Source organism: Frieseomelitta varia, unplaced genomic scaffold, assembly GCF_011392965.1.
Source record: "Frieseomelitta varia isolate USP_RPSP 00005682 unplaced genomic scaffold, Fvar_1.2 scaffold_171, whole genome shotgun sequence".
NCBI lineage: Eukaryota > Metazoa > Arthropoda > Insecta > Hymenoptera > Apidae > Frieseomelitta > Frieseomelitta varia.
The window spans coordinates 407,191-421,589 of NW_025109428.1; the positions used below are offsets into that span (position 1 = coordinate 407,191).

At 38.7% G+C, this 14,399-nt stretch overlaps 1 protein-coding gene across 3 annotated transcripts in view; it reads left to right on the forward strand.

Moving 5' to 3' along the window:
- Positions 1-14,399, forward strand: part of LOC122538675 (hemicentin-1-like) — a 282,205-nt gene that overhangs the window by 258,227 nt on the left and 9,579 nt on the right. For all 3 annotated transcript variants that reach the window (XR_006308897.1, XM_043672950.1, XM_043672951.1), the window contains exons 9-10: positions 1,882-2,012; positions 13,343-13,502. Coding sequence is in view for 2 of the 3 variants with exons in the window: in XM_043672950.1 (XP_043528885.1) it covers positions 1,882-2,012; positions 13,343-13,502 (291 nt within the window). In the remaining variant the exon portion in view is untranslated. The remainder of the gene's footprint in view (positions 1-1,881; positions 2,013-13,342; positions 13,503-14,399) is intronic.

Genomic DNA, 14,399 nt, shown 5'->3' on the forward strand with positions numbered 1-14,399 from the left:
CAAATATGCTGAAAGATCTTCTAGGGAAGGAAATTTGACATCTCACTCTACAATACATTTGTCTATCGTATTGTTATAAAACTTATAATATTTTATATAAATATATTTTCCTTTATTTGTACAAATAGAAATTCTTACGACGCTGGTTATAATATCACAATATCAACCACGGCAATTTTTTTCAGATTAAAACGAATTTTATTTCGAGCAAATATGCTGAAAGATCTTCTGGGGAACGAAATTCGACCACTCCCCCACCCCCTCATCTATCAATATGGCAAAACCGATTGGCTGCGATATCGATGCCTGCAGAGAATCACGGGTCACGCAAAGTTCAATAACAATTTTCGTCGGAAAACGTTTCCCATTAATTCGAGTATGACGTTATTAACTACGCGCGCCAGTTTCGAGTTTCGATTCCGCTCCGACGCGATTCGATGATCACTTGGACGCATTTCCCGCGGACGAAAATGCAAATTTCATTAAACGAGCCCCGCTTAATGCCCGAATATTATTGCGCCGTGGCCTCCATAAGCTCTTGATTCATAAATAACATAACGACAGACGAGGGGTGGCAAGCATAAATTTTCAGTCGCCATGACCGACGGTCCCGATCAATCGCTTTTTTCCCCTCGCTTTGTCGCCCGAAGCGATGAACGAACTCCAGAGAAGTAACGAAATTTTCGTTTCAATTCTAATGCCGCGTTCGCACTGCAAGCTCGCGAACTCCTGTTCACCTGTGATCCGCCTGTAAACTGCCAGCTGTAGTTCATGAATAGCGAACAATGTTCGCTCAACATGAAAAAGCTTATCCTCGAACCCGGAAAGTCGAGGTTTCGAATATTTGGCGTGTGAAACGTGCATTAAACAAATTGATACACGTGTACGCGTTTTTTTTTTTTTTTTTTATATATTTTACAGTTTATGTATTATAACGTCTTTCATATATTATATATTAACACATTCTTTTATATATTATAACATATATGTCAACTTTTACGTATAATACATATTATATGTTATACGTATTTCACATGTATTATATATATTACATGTTACATACGTTTTTATACGTTATATGTTTCTTCACGTCTTTTTGTACATTATAATACATAAAAGAGCGTCTTATACGTCTTATACATCCTTTTATATATATATATTAATATATATTAATACATTCTTTTATATATCGTAACATCTCATAATGCATAATAATATTATACATATATAATAATAGTAATACATAATACATATTATGTATTATATGTCTTTTTGTACGTTATATACATCCTTTTTTGTACATTATGTCTTTTAGTTCGGGAAATCCCTGAATGTTACGGGTGAATGATTTTTCACGCAATGGAGATTTCATCGATTTAACGAAGTACGTTCTTGTTTTTCTGCACGCGATTTTCAGATATTGCATTCGCGCGGTAAGCACGCCCTTGTTTTTCTATACGCGATTTTCAAATGTTACATTCGCGTGGCAAGCTCGACATTTGAAAATCTCGTGCAGAGAAAAAAAAACACAGGAATGTGTGCTTCATCGCTGTATTGGCCTCAACTGCATGCGTTTACATTAATTCTGCTCGTTTCTACGTATTGAAATATTTAAATATTTCAGAATTTAATTAAGCCACTACGTGTGACTCAGACTCAACTATCTTCGATGAACTTCAACGAATTTGAAACTCTGTTATACTTTAACTGTCATTTAATTTACGACTAGTCGACATCGACCGTCAACGATAGGTCGACTAATTGAATTACTTATGTACATGGCGAGTACTCGTGTTTTGTCAGATGCGCGAGATGTGAACTTTACAAAACAATATGTGCAGCGCTGATGTTTCACGTTTCTCTCTCTTTTTTGTTTTTCAGTCGCGCCTGTCGTCGCTCTGAAGATGGGCTCTTCGCTGAATCCAAAGAACATCAAGGAAGGCGACGACGTTTACTTCGAGTGCAACGTTAGAGCGAATCCTAGAGCTTACAGATTGACGTGGTTTCACGAGGTACGTCCAAACCAATCAAGTTCCCTCCTACTCAGGGGCCAAAAAATTAGGAGTTCGACAATGAACCTACCTGATCAGAAAAAGAAAGAAGGGAAATCCTGTAAAAAAAAAAAAAAAAAAAAGGAAATTCCCCGATAAATTGGCACGGACGTAAAATTAACGCGAGAACTACTGGAGATGGAGTATAATAAAATTTATCCCGGGGAAATGAAAGTGAAAGAAGTAGGTTTCCAATACAATAAAAAGAACGCGAGCCTTTGTCTATATATATATATATATATATAGCTCGTGAGAAATCATTCGCGAAATTTCGTAAAACTTTCAATGAAAAATAACGAATTGGTCAGTTTGATCTACGATGTGATTTCATCTCTCTCACACAATCGTGAAAGGACGATGTATTACACTGTTCCAAAAATTCCAGGTGAGATTTGTTTATGAAAACATGACGGTTACATAAATTTCTTTTATTTCATTCAGTTCGTGTATCTGTTGTCGATAACCGTGCGCTGTTTACGCGCTCAGATCGGTTGAATAGTTCATGCGAAAGGAGATTTGAAAGCTTGGCAATTTCAACCGCGTCGAAATTTATCGAACAAAGTGTTTGTCGTGTGTTAAAATTTTATGTGAAAAACGAAATTGTCTAAGACGTTTAGAACGTTAGAAAAATCTTTCGAGCAAGATTGTTCGTCAAAGCCAAGTGTGCTTGAATAGTATATACTTCTTGAGAATATCGCTAAAAATTTCATTTGTTTGTTTATTATTACAATCGATCGACACGATGAAACGAAATTGAAAAATGTTTTGAAGAACGTGAAACGCGTTGTCACGAGCAGTGAGGATTACTTCGAGGGCGGCAAAACAGAAATTGGCGATTAGACTGCAGATTTATGATAAAGGTGCAAAAAATTCTCGGAACTGGATATACAAAAATATGATATATATAAAATGTTCAAGGTACAATGCTCGAAAGAAATCTCCGCGCGGAGATTCAATTCTTTTAATCGCAAAGAAAAAACACGAACCCGTATAAAAAGCCGCACGTCGAGAAAATTTATATCTGTGGAGAATATTTACGGAATATTTAATTTTTATAAAATACAACGCCAGACGGAAGAACATTTAAAAGGCAAATGGGATAATCCACAATTTTGTAAAATGGAATTACAAATAACGAGAGCAATGAATAGGTACAATATATATGTATATATCTCGAAATAGAATGTTGAAAGGATAACTATTCTCACGTATGTGCACGCGTGCCAATTTTACAACTTTCTTTCACTCATCATTGTATAACGCTGCAAAAGCAAGTCCAACGAGGACTCTTTTGCCATTCAATGCAGTTTCTTATTTAAAATCTTTTTTGTTTTAATGTACGATGACATCTCGTAGAATTCATCGTGTTGAAATAGCAATCGAAGAGAACTGTCATCAGATTTTTAGGACATACACTTCCATTCAAGTTTTCGAATTGATGACGTAATAGTATGATATGATTATTTTGCAGTGATTATTTCTTAATAAGATTAGTCTTAGGGAGAGATCTGTCAACACGGAGTATGTATAGTATTAAAAGATAAGATTCTTACAATTAAATCTTGGATTCATCAATCTAATATCCATGCTATTGTGGAATTAATGATTGAAATAATCATGGTATTCTTCGGATAAGTCTTTATAAAACTTTTTGACAAATTGTTTCAATAAATCATTTTTTTTTTTTTCGATTTTAGACACTCAGTTTCCCGATCTAATTCTTTTCTAGCGAAGATCGCACAATTTGAACATCATTATCAATTCTTTGAAACACATTTTTTCACTACACTTCGAATCATTCGATGAATGACACGATTTTTCAACTAGTATTAATTTTATCAAAAAATAATTTTACCATCACATTATCATTATTTTTACGCTGTATTTGGAATAATTTAACGACAAGCACGATAGCACTTTTCAGTATATTTTATTTCGTCCCGGAATTTTTTGAACAAGGCTGGTACAATAATTTCAAGGGGCTAATGTAAGATCGTAGAGGCAATGCGATATTTTAGCCGCGCGATAAAGTTCGTGGAATCGAGTGAATATAATATAATGGAAGGCAAAAGAACGGCCCCTTTGAATCTCGGGGTGCGAGGCAGACGTGTCGGATACGCGTTGGCTCCAGTTTGCATACGGAGCGGGCCGTAAATTCGCAGGACGCCTAAACGTAACGGCGTAAAGCGGAAGTAACGGGCCGAGGGGTGGGTGAGGGGGGCAAGGCCACAAGAAAACGACGTGGCAGACACGCCTGTCGTCTTGACTCGCGAAAAATATCCTGAAAAACTCCGTGGCTCGCACCTGGAAAGCCCGAGCGTTATCTCCCGGTCACTCGAGGATCGTCGAGCTAAGCCTCTTAAGGGGGATTACGCTTTCCATCATTTTCTCTACGGCGGGTCGGAGCTTTCCAAGAGGTCGGCGAATCCTGGAACCGTCGTGCTAAAACCCCACTCCGAACCAGCGACGAGAGGAGGCATTCCGAGTCTCGCGAGATCTCGCGCGTCGAACGCCTAGAGCGGCGCGCAAAACTGGACTAAATAGGAAAACTAACTGCGTATCCCCGGATCGCCGAGTCGCTCTAATCTCTGCCTCCCCCAGCCTCAGTCGGCTGTATAATGCTGCTCGGATCGTCGGGGCAAAAAGACGAAACGGAGAAGAGCGAAGAGTGGGAGAAAACTCGTTTGAAAAGGAAACGAAACTTTCCGACGCGAGCCTGACGTCGCGTCGTTCTTCTCGTCCTTTTTTTTTTTTTTTTTTTCTTTCGTTCGTTTCCAAGGAAGAATTTCTTTACTTCGGAGCTACGACGAGTTGAAAAAAGCTACTACTCGGGGTCCGCGCCGCTCGAGGCAGAAATTTCATGAAAATATGACGTACAAAGTGTCTAGCCCGGCGTTCAACCGGCCAGCTTCGAAACAGTGAGTCTCTCCCTACCTCTCGCAGTTAAAGCGATCTCTTAATTTAACGGTTACGCGCGCGATTCCCTCGTTAATATCCCTCGAGCGCTAATAGCAAGAATTACGATCGAATGAACTCGGATAATCGAAAGTTCGTGAAGTCGGATAACAGAAGGGAAAAAGTTTTAATAATAGGACGTCTTTCCAAGGAGTATGATTCAATGCCCCGGGTCGGGAGGAGGAAAGTAAGAGAAAAATTCGGTGAATAAGTAACAGAGTTTAAAAAGTCTCGGGAAAGGAGTTTTCGCCCCGGCGAGGAATTCTCGCCGAGCGAGAGAAAGGATAATTCTCAAACGTCTCGAGAAGCGTCTCGCGAGAGGGGAAAGGGAGGAGGAGGAGGCGCCCACCGTGCGCGCATTCGTGTGCACTCTGGCGAAATTATTGTAAATTTACGAGCCGCCCGTTGTCACTTTCCGTCGATTTCGGGCCGGGCCCGCCCGAAAACCAAACCAATAAATCGCCCGCGAATCACCGGGCAGAACCGGCTTACCAATCCGTAAAAATGCTCGCGTAAAAATTTCCGCGTCGAATGGAACGACACGTATCTACCATTGTCGCGAGTGTTATCAAAATTTCAGGCCTCCCACCAACGAGATATTCCATGTACGCGACAATAGTTTTTATCTGACATCGAAAATACCAAGCGTTTGCCGAGCACTCGTCCGTGCAATCGGCCATGCTGCCAGCGCGAGAAGGTGTGAATCAAACGTACGCGCGTAAACCACGTTTGCGAGCAACGCACGCGACCGCGAATCATCCTGAATTAAAGGTAACATCGAGCGGACGATGACGTGTATCTTAAAAGAGTCGCTACTCGTTATTGAACGCTTCTCCAATTGAAATGGAAACACGTGACAACCGTGATCCCTCAACATTTAGTTAACTATGTTATAATACTTCTTATGACATTTAGTTAACTATGTTATAATACTTCTTATGACATTTAGTTAACTATGTTATAATATTTCTTATGACATTTAGTTAACTATGTTATAATACTTCTTATGACATTTAGTTAACTATGTTATAATATTTCTTATGACATGCCTCTATTTAGTTAGCTATGGCATTTATATACTATAATACTTCTTATGACATGCCTCTATTTAGTTAACTATGACACTTATATGCTATAAATGTCATAGTTAACTATGATATTTATATGCTATAATACTTCTTATGACATGCTTCTATTTAGTTAACTATGTTACAATACTTCTTATAACATGCCTCTATTAACTGTGTTATAATACTTCTTATGACATATCTCTATTTAGTTAACTATGACATTTACATGCTATAATACTTTTTATGACATGCTTCTATTTAGTTAACTATGTTATAATACTTCTTATGACATGGCTCTATTTAGTTAATTATGACATTTATATGCTATAATACTTCTTATGACATGCCTCTATTTAGTTAACTATGACATTTATATGCTATAAATGTCATAGTTAACTATGATATTTATATGCTATAATACTTCTTATGACATGCCTCTATTTAGTTAACTATGACATTTATATGCTATAAATGTCATAGTTAACTATGATATTTATATGCTATAATACTTCTTATGACATGCCTCTATTTAGTTAACTATGACATTTATATGCTATAAATGTCATAGTTAACTATGATATTTATATGCTATAATACTTCTTATGACATGCCTCTATTTAGTTAACTATGTTATAATACCTCTTATGACATGCTTCTATTTAGTTAACTGTGTTATAATACTTCTTATGACATGCCTCTATTTAGTTAACTATGACATTTATATGCTATAATACTTCTTATGACATGCCTCTATTAACTGTGTTATAATACTTCTTATGACACGTCTCTATTAACTATGTTATAATACTTATAACATGCCAAATCCAAACCCAGCGTGTCTGAATTAGAAATTTCTAAACATTTTTTGTTCACAGCTCGCAGGTGTCAGCCATTTAGAGAATTCCTACTAGGCGCCCCTTTAAATTTTAGTTATCTTCAGGCGCGAAGAGTTTTCTCTTTTCTCACACACTAACAACATCAAGTACACGTTGCCACGTTGTAAGGATATAATTAAAAAATTATACCTTACGTAAAACTTTCACGTGGTTTCACAAAACTTTTATTCGAACAAGACGAGAATTTTACTCTGGAAACTTGTAGATGTATAAATGTTGCGTTATAGTTGCTGCAAGTAATAGAAAAAAGGGTTCATAACTATGGTAGATAGTCGAAACGTGAAAAGTCCTGATAAATATGGGTCAAAAAATTAATCGTTTCAATGTTATAAATCTGTTTGACTGTCTGTTTGGACAGTAATGTATAGATAACCTGAAATAATTTGAATTAATAAGAATATTCCTCCAAATATTGACCCAAAATTTCATATATGATTAATACTAACAGGCGTTGGTAAATTGATAAATGATATAGGAATTTTAATTAAAATATTCTTACAAATTGACAATTTAAATCTTTTCTCGCAAAGATTTTCTTTTAATGTAACCAATTTTTGATGAAATAATTAATATTAAAATTATAAATCGCCGTGTGTGGTTACTTTACTCTGAATATAAATAGAAACTGGCAACAAGCAACGACGCCGGTAATAGAAATATTCGACAATCGGCGAGCTTTCCAAGGTACACGTGAAACATCAACCAAATGTTCCTCGGTTGTTGCTTCAGTAATTTGTACAAGTTGATGCTTGTTGGAAACTTTGGGGAAAATGCAAACAGTGGGGACGGGGCTTTCTCTGTCGGAGAGATCGAAAGAGAAGAATGATCGGTTCGCAGGTGAATCGGACGTTCGTCCTTCACAGTAATGTGTTTAACGACAGACGACAGCGGGCCGTGACGCGCGGTTGAAACTAAATCCGTCGGACGTGTTGTATCAAGGCAAATCTTCCATCAATTTGCCTATGCTACGTTGCGGTGTGACGCTCGTATTATCGCGACGCTACGCGTTGAACGTCATTATGCGCGCAGTGTCACCGCACATTACCGTGCTTGATCCGTCATGACTTTTCACCGTTCGCGTCGCGATTCGATCGCAGCGTTACGACGTATGTAGCATCAACGATTTCCCGTTTCTTTTCCTTCGTTTACTGAAGTCAGAACGCAATTTTTAGAGTCGCGTTGTCATGATGGAACAGCGTGTAAATTTTAGAAAGTTCGTCAGTACATCATCGCTGAATCAGTAACTTTTCAAAGTCATCATATCGTTCACGTGTAAGTTTTCAAAAATTATTTTCCTACTCTCGAAACTTGAGAAATCTCTTGGATGTCAAACACTTGCGCGGAAACTCTATTACGATATACGATATACTGATCAAACAGTTTGAGACGAAATGAAATTGTGTTTTTCCTGAGAATTATTGTAAAGAAAACAATAGGTACAGATTAGAAAGGTACGTTTCACCGATTTCGATGATCTTGAAATATATTGTCGAGCTCAGCATTTGTGAGCCTTTAGTTTTTTATATAGATTTTTACATATCCTAAACTTAAATTATCAACAATAATCGTTACTTATTATTATTATTATTAATTCCTGAGCCTTTAGTTTTTTATATAGATTTCTATATATCCTAACTTAATCCTAAATTTAAATCATCAACAATAATCATTACTTATTAATTCCTGAGCCTTTAGTTTTTTTTATATAGATTTTTGCCTATTCTAAACTTAAATTATCAACAATAATCATTACTTATTATTATTATTAATTATTATTTATTAGCAATAATAAATAAGATATTAATTAGACTAAATTAATATTCAACTGTCACTAGATGATCGGAGAAGCCAGCGTGAAATAATCCACATTGATACATTGTTTGATCTTAAATCGGTGAGAAATAAAATAAATATAGCTGTTGGCATTGAAAATCATTATGCTTCAGAAATATACCCTAAACCGAACATATACTTGACTAACATCTAAAATATACACTCTACACGAAACATAAACTATATGATAACGTATGATAGCAAAATCAAGACGCTGATGATATTTGAACGTCATCGAGATCGGTGTAAAGTGTATTGTAAACAAATTATTTATCTGGTCACGATTTCTCCCGAAATCCGTTAAATGTTTGATCCAGGGGCAATATAACACGAAACGGACGAGACGGTGAATTAAACGAGGCACCTTCTATAAAATCCGATTGCCGTTTCAGATATTAATACGTCTGATTGTCAATTATACGGCCGGCTTGGCTCGATACGTATTCATTCGACGTTCCGTGCGCCGGCAGAACGTTCTGAATGCATACGTCATGAAATTCTTCAAGATTAGCAAAGGCATCGCACCGAGAAAGGAGTCGAAAGGAGGACGAAGAAAGCTTGCTTATGCTTTATGCATAATCCGACAGATAAGAATACGGTAGGTAAGTTGGCCGGAAGGCGCACGTGCCGAGATATTCCACGAGAATGGGAGTTATCGCTCTTGTCTACCCCTTTTCTGGCATCCGTTTGTAATGCACGGTAGCAAATATATCCGCTGCTTGCCACGAATACGTATTATTGTTCTGACATGAATGCGAATATTTAACGTCTAATGCAGTCACGTTGCGTTATATGAAAACAGGGAGGAATTCGAGGTGAAATGAACGCGCGCCGCGAAGAAAGGAATTGTTTCGGATGTATGCACTTGGTTCGCTGGCAGGAGGAAGCTTCGCTCCGTTGTTTTTGCGATTTATACGTTCTAACGCTATGGGTAAAGGTGGAACGTTGCAATATTGAAAGTTGATAAAACGCGGGGAACAGGGTGTCCCTTGCATTTCCGATGCACAAACGTTACGCGTAATATTCAGTTTTACGTATGACAGTTTCCGGCTGGTCTTGGGTGGATTTTTGCGTCGTGCAAGTTTCCGAATGAAACCGAGTGAAACGAGTTGCACGAACACGCAGACGAACACGTTCGCGTAACCAGCATCTTCGTTTCCCGTACATCCTCGGTGACAACGTTCCCCGTTTGTTCCTTACCAATCAAATCTCGGTAGTATGCTAATACGGGGGACGAAGTTTCGAAATTGCCTTAATTCGGTGTGTTTCGGCGCGACGGCCTTTTTCCCCGAGTGAACTAAACACCGCTAACGACAGGTTGCAATCTAGAACTTACAATTAGTTAAAACCGACATCAGGAACAAGCTGAATTAGTTTCAACGCATTTCTCGAATAGATTATAATATTAATTCCAAGGTGATTTGCATGGAAACCTGTCAAATTCACGATCGCGGTTTGCTATCATCTACCTCTCGCGTTCTGCGCCCGTCCATCTCGAAATTCAACTATATAGTCCGAATATTTGTCACAAACGAAGTTTCGACACACCAACCAACGACGACGACGGGTTCCGGATTCGTTCGAACGTGCGAGTATCGACGCGTGATTTCAGAAACAATATCGAGTCAAACGAGTTACGATGAAATATTCAAACGGTCTACTCGTTACGAGACATCCGCGGCTAGCAGCATCCTGGTGGTACAACCGAGGAGGGTGGTGATTCTACATGAGAAAACAAATCGAAAATAAAGAATAAAATTTTTTCATTTGAGGCTCCGTTGCCGAGAAACTCGATCTTGAACATTCGCCGAGTACGCGTGCACTTGTGGATCTCGAGACAAGTCATATTTCACTTATGAATAGCATTAATATCATTAGTGTATCAACATGATGTGTTACTCATCTCTGCCTATAGATTTAGAGTGGATTTAAATGAAAATAACGCATGTAATTTACTAACATACTTTATTAATGCAACAATTGTTGCATTTTTAACAACTGTACTCACCGAATTAAATTTGCACGAACGCATTCCAATGTATTTTGTTACCTTTCAATTCTTCAAACACCAAAACGAATCCTCGCTTTTAATTGAGGAATGCTTGTAATTTTCGCCTCGTACACTTTTGATTTAACTTGACCCGATAAATAAAAATCAAGGAGGTGTCAAATCCATCATTTAATAAATTTTTAACGTCTCGAGAAAAATGTGGCGGGACAACACCATCATGTTGGAAAATGAGATTTTGTCTAATAGCTAGACGTATTCTAACATATTGGACAAGTCTTCGCGTAAACACCTGAAGTATTCAATTCCATTTAAATTATTTGGGAAGAAATAATAAGTCTATATCAAGGTCCATCCATCTAAGTGCCATAGTTGAGTGCACGCATGAATATTTAATATTGATTTTCTCGACAATTTTTTCATATAGAATCACCCGGTTTCTCGGTTGTACCATCGATGCTGGGACACTCTGTATACATACGTGTACATAGAGTTCCCGGGGCAACAGAAATAATCGAGTTCCCGAAATTTACATCCATCTACGGCCTCCATTTTGCGTGACATGCCTTGGGCCGCAATCTGTGTGCAAAGCCTTTGCCAGAAAGTTAAGAGGAAATTATAATATCGTGTACATGCATGGTGTGTACGCACGTGCCTACGTGTGTGTACATATGCGTGAACGGAGATTGACGAAGAAGAGCGCGGAACGAAAGCTGTGCGAAAATGTCCTACCGCTGGTGAGTGTCTATGATTCGCAGATACGCGCGTTTCTATGTATTTGTAAACCAGTGCCTAGAGACGAGCGTGTAACAGCAAGAGGTTACAAGCGCACGTTCGTGAAATAACGAGAACACCTGAGTAGCACACATCGTGAATTCCCTTTGTCCGAGCCCACGAAGTGAGCGACGATCTACAAAGCAGAACTACGTGCCAGATTTTCTCGACCGACGCTGTCTTCGGTCACGGCGAAGAAAATCGAGGCACGCTGGAACGAAGTTCGACGCGTGAAACTTTCCGTACACGATCTGTGACTGTGTCACAGTGGGAGTCACGTTGAACTCCAAAAAAAAAAATAAATAAATAAATGCACGGCAGACAATTTCGACGCACTAGTTTGGTAGGAACACACAACATTTACATTAAGAAAACAGCCCCACCGGTAACTCTGATGATAAAATACCTTGGCATGCATCTCGACAAGAAACTAAGGTAGAAACACCACATACAAATGAAACTGGAGCAAATAAAAATAAGTAGAAGATCTATGTACTGGCTTAGGGGAAGACAATTTCGGTTAAACCCTGAAAACAAGGTTTATTGATATATAAAACAATTATCAAAGCGATCTGAACCTATGGTATTGAGCCATGGAGAACAGAAGCTAACGTTAAAGAAATAGAATCTATCCAGTCTATAATACTTTGCACGATAGTCAACGCATCGTGGTACATCCGCAATGAGGAACTTCGAAAAGACCTAGAAGTCCCAACAGTCTCAAAGAAGAGATAGAAAGAAGAGATACTGCGGAAAATAGAAAATCAAAGTAGATAATGATCAATGATCTAGCCAACAGTCTATACAAAATATCAGTACCAAGGAGATTGCATAAAAAGCATCCAATCGATTTACTAATGAAAGAACAGCCAAGCTAACAAAATACTCAAAGTATCTGCGTGCTAACTAAACAAAATGTCGAAAAAATTGACCAAATGTTCACTGAAACAGATTGTCAATTGTAAAACGGGGTTATAAAAAAGAAAAGTTTGGTAGGATCGCTAGAGACTGAGTCTCTAAGTCATAAAGTAACTAAGTATCGACTGGTCAGAAGGAAATGATTGGAGGTTCGACTGATTTTAACGACTAATTGTAAGTCGAAAAATCAAGATTGTAACAAATTGTAGCCACGTATCTGCTATCTAGGCTTGACTCTGGGTCAAACAGAGTGAAGACATAAATTTAAACGCTGTCTTTTTTATTTTTGCGAGTCACATTCGCTTGTCTCTGTCGCAGTTTTCGAGGAATTTTGGAAAGGGTAGTGGGACTTTATCGTTGCTGGTCGGCGGCGTGCAAGAATCTCGCCCTCGTTTCCAAAAAAAAAAAACTCGGCCTAACCCTATTCGCGAGAGATTTCGCAACGGGGAGGAGTTCCGAGCGTGTTTTTGCTACCAGGGTAAATTTCGAATCTTTCGCGCGTATGACAGGCTTTACGGTTGGATAGGAGCCCGGAGAGAACGTACCAAACACCGTGCTAACTTTTCGAAGCTCCGCCGACCACCGCCGCTAACTTTTCCCGGTAACCGTAGCTGAGAAGACTTAACTATGTATGACACACGCAACAAACCGTGAACAGGTCTGCTCTCCGACTACATCTCCTCCGTTTCCTATCCTACACCTCGTCGCATCAATCTGCCCGCGATATTTCCGAAAAGACGTCGTCTCGCAGGAGAACGAGATTGGGCAAAGTCTCGACGACAGAATCTGGCCGCAGCAAATTCTTTGACGCAGGATATTCTTTCTTTGTTTATTCAGGAAGAGGAGCTCCATTACAACGTCACTGCCGGCATAGTGCTCTCGGACCACTCCCTGGTACTTCAAAGTATAACTCGAGAATCCGCTGGAAGGTACACCTGCATGGCCGTCAATGTCGAGGGCCGCGCCAGTTCTAACGTAGTGAACCTCGAGGTTATGTGTGAGTATATTTTGTTGCTCTCGAAAAAAAAAGGTGGGCCGGCAAGAAAAAAAAAAAAAGAAGAGAGAACGTGTACTTTGACTAGCGAAAGTTGGCGATAAAAACTCAACCGGTGTACACTTGTGTCTCTGATACTTTTGCTCCTTGGCAAGTAAATTTACCAAGGAGCTACTCCTTTTGTTCCCCGGCGGCGTTAACGGCGACCTTGTTCCTTCACAAATGCAGCGTGAAGTACATATTTTACTCGAGTCCCGTTTTTATTAAAGAACAACGCGTCTGCCGTATGTTAAGTGCAAAACACTTACGACAAATCCAGCGTGTCATATTAGGAATTTCTAAAACATTTGCCCGTAGAACTCGTAGATATGGATCATTTAAAATTCCAAACTAGACTAAGTCTCAAGCACGATAAAGTGTAATAGTCATGTTATAAACACGTGTGTACTCGAGTTACATCTCATGGATGGCAGTGAGATATTTTGAAACCGTCCTCTGTACTTTCTGATCTTGGTCTTAATACATCCCTCGTTCCACAACTCCTCCTCTAGTAAAAGTAACACACGACCTTGACATAAAAAAGGACTCTGAGGACATCGTATTGGAACACAGTCGGATAAAAAAAAATAATGAAATCAAAAAGCTAATCATCAGACGTTATTCGGTTCAAGCTCAGTCGTCGGTACCTTAGTTAGCTTTCTGAATTTAGTAGAAGCCATCGGGCTTACAACAGTGGATGGTCTTTCGAATTCTAAGGGATACTTTTCTCCCAAAATTGCAATATTTCGTCGGTTCCAAGTATATTTAAGTATAACTGAGCAGGCGAAACAAATAATAAATTTACTACTTCTCAATAATTTCTAGTCCAGAAAGAAAGCGACGAGTTATTGTATACGATGT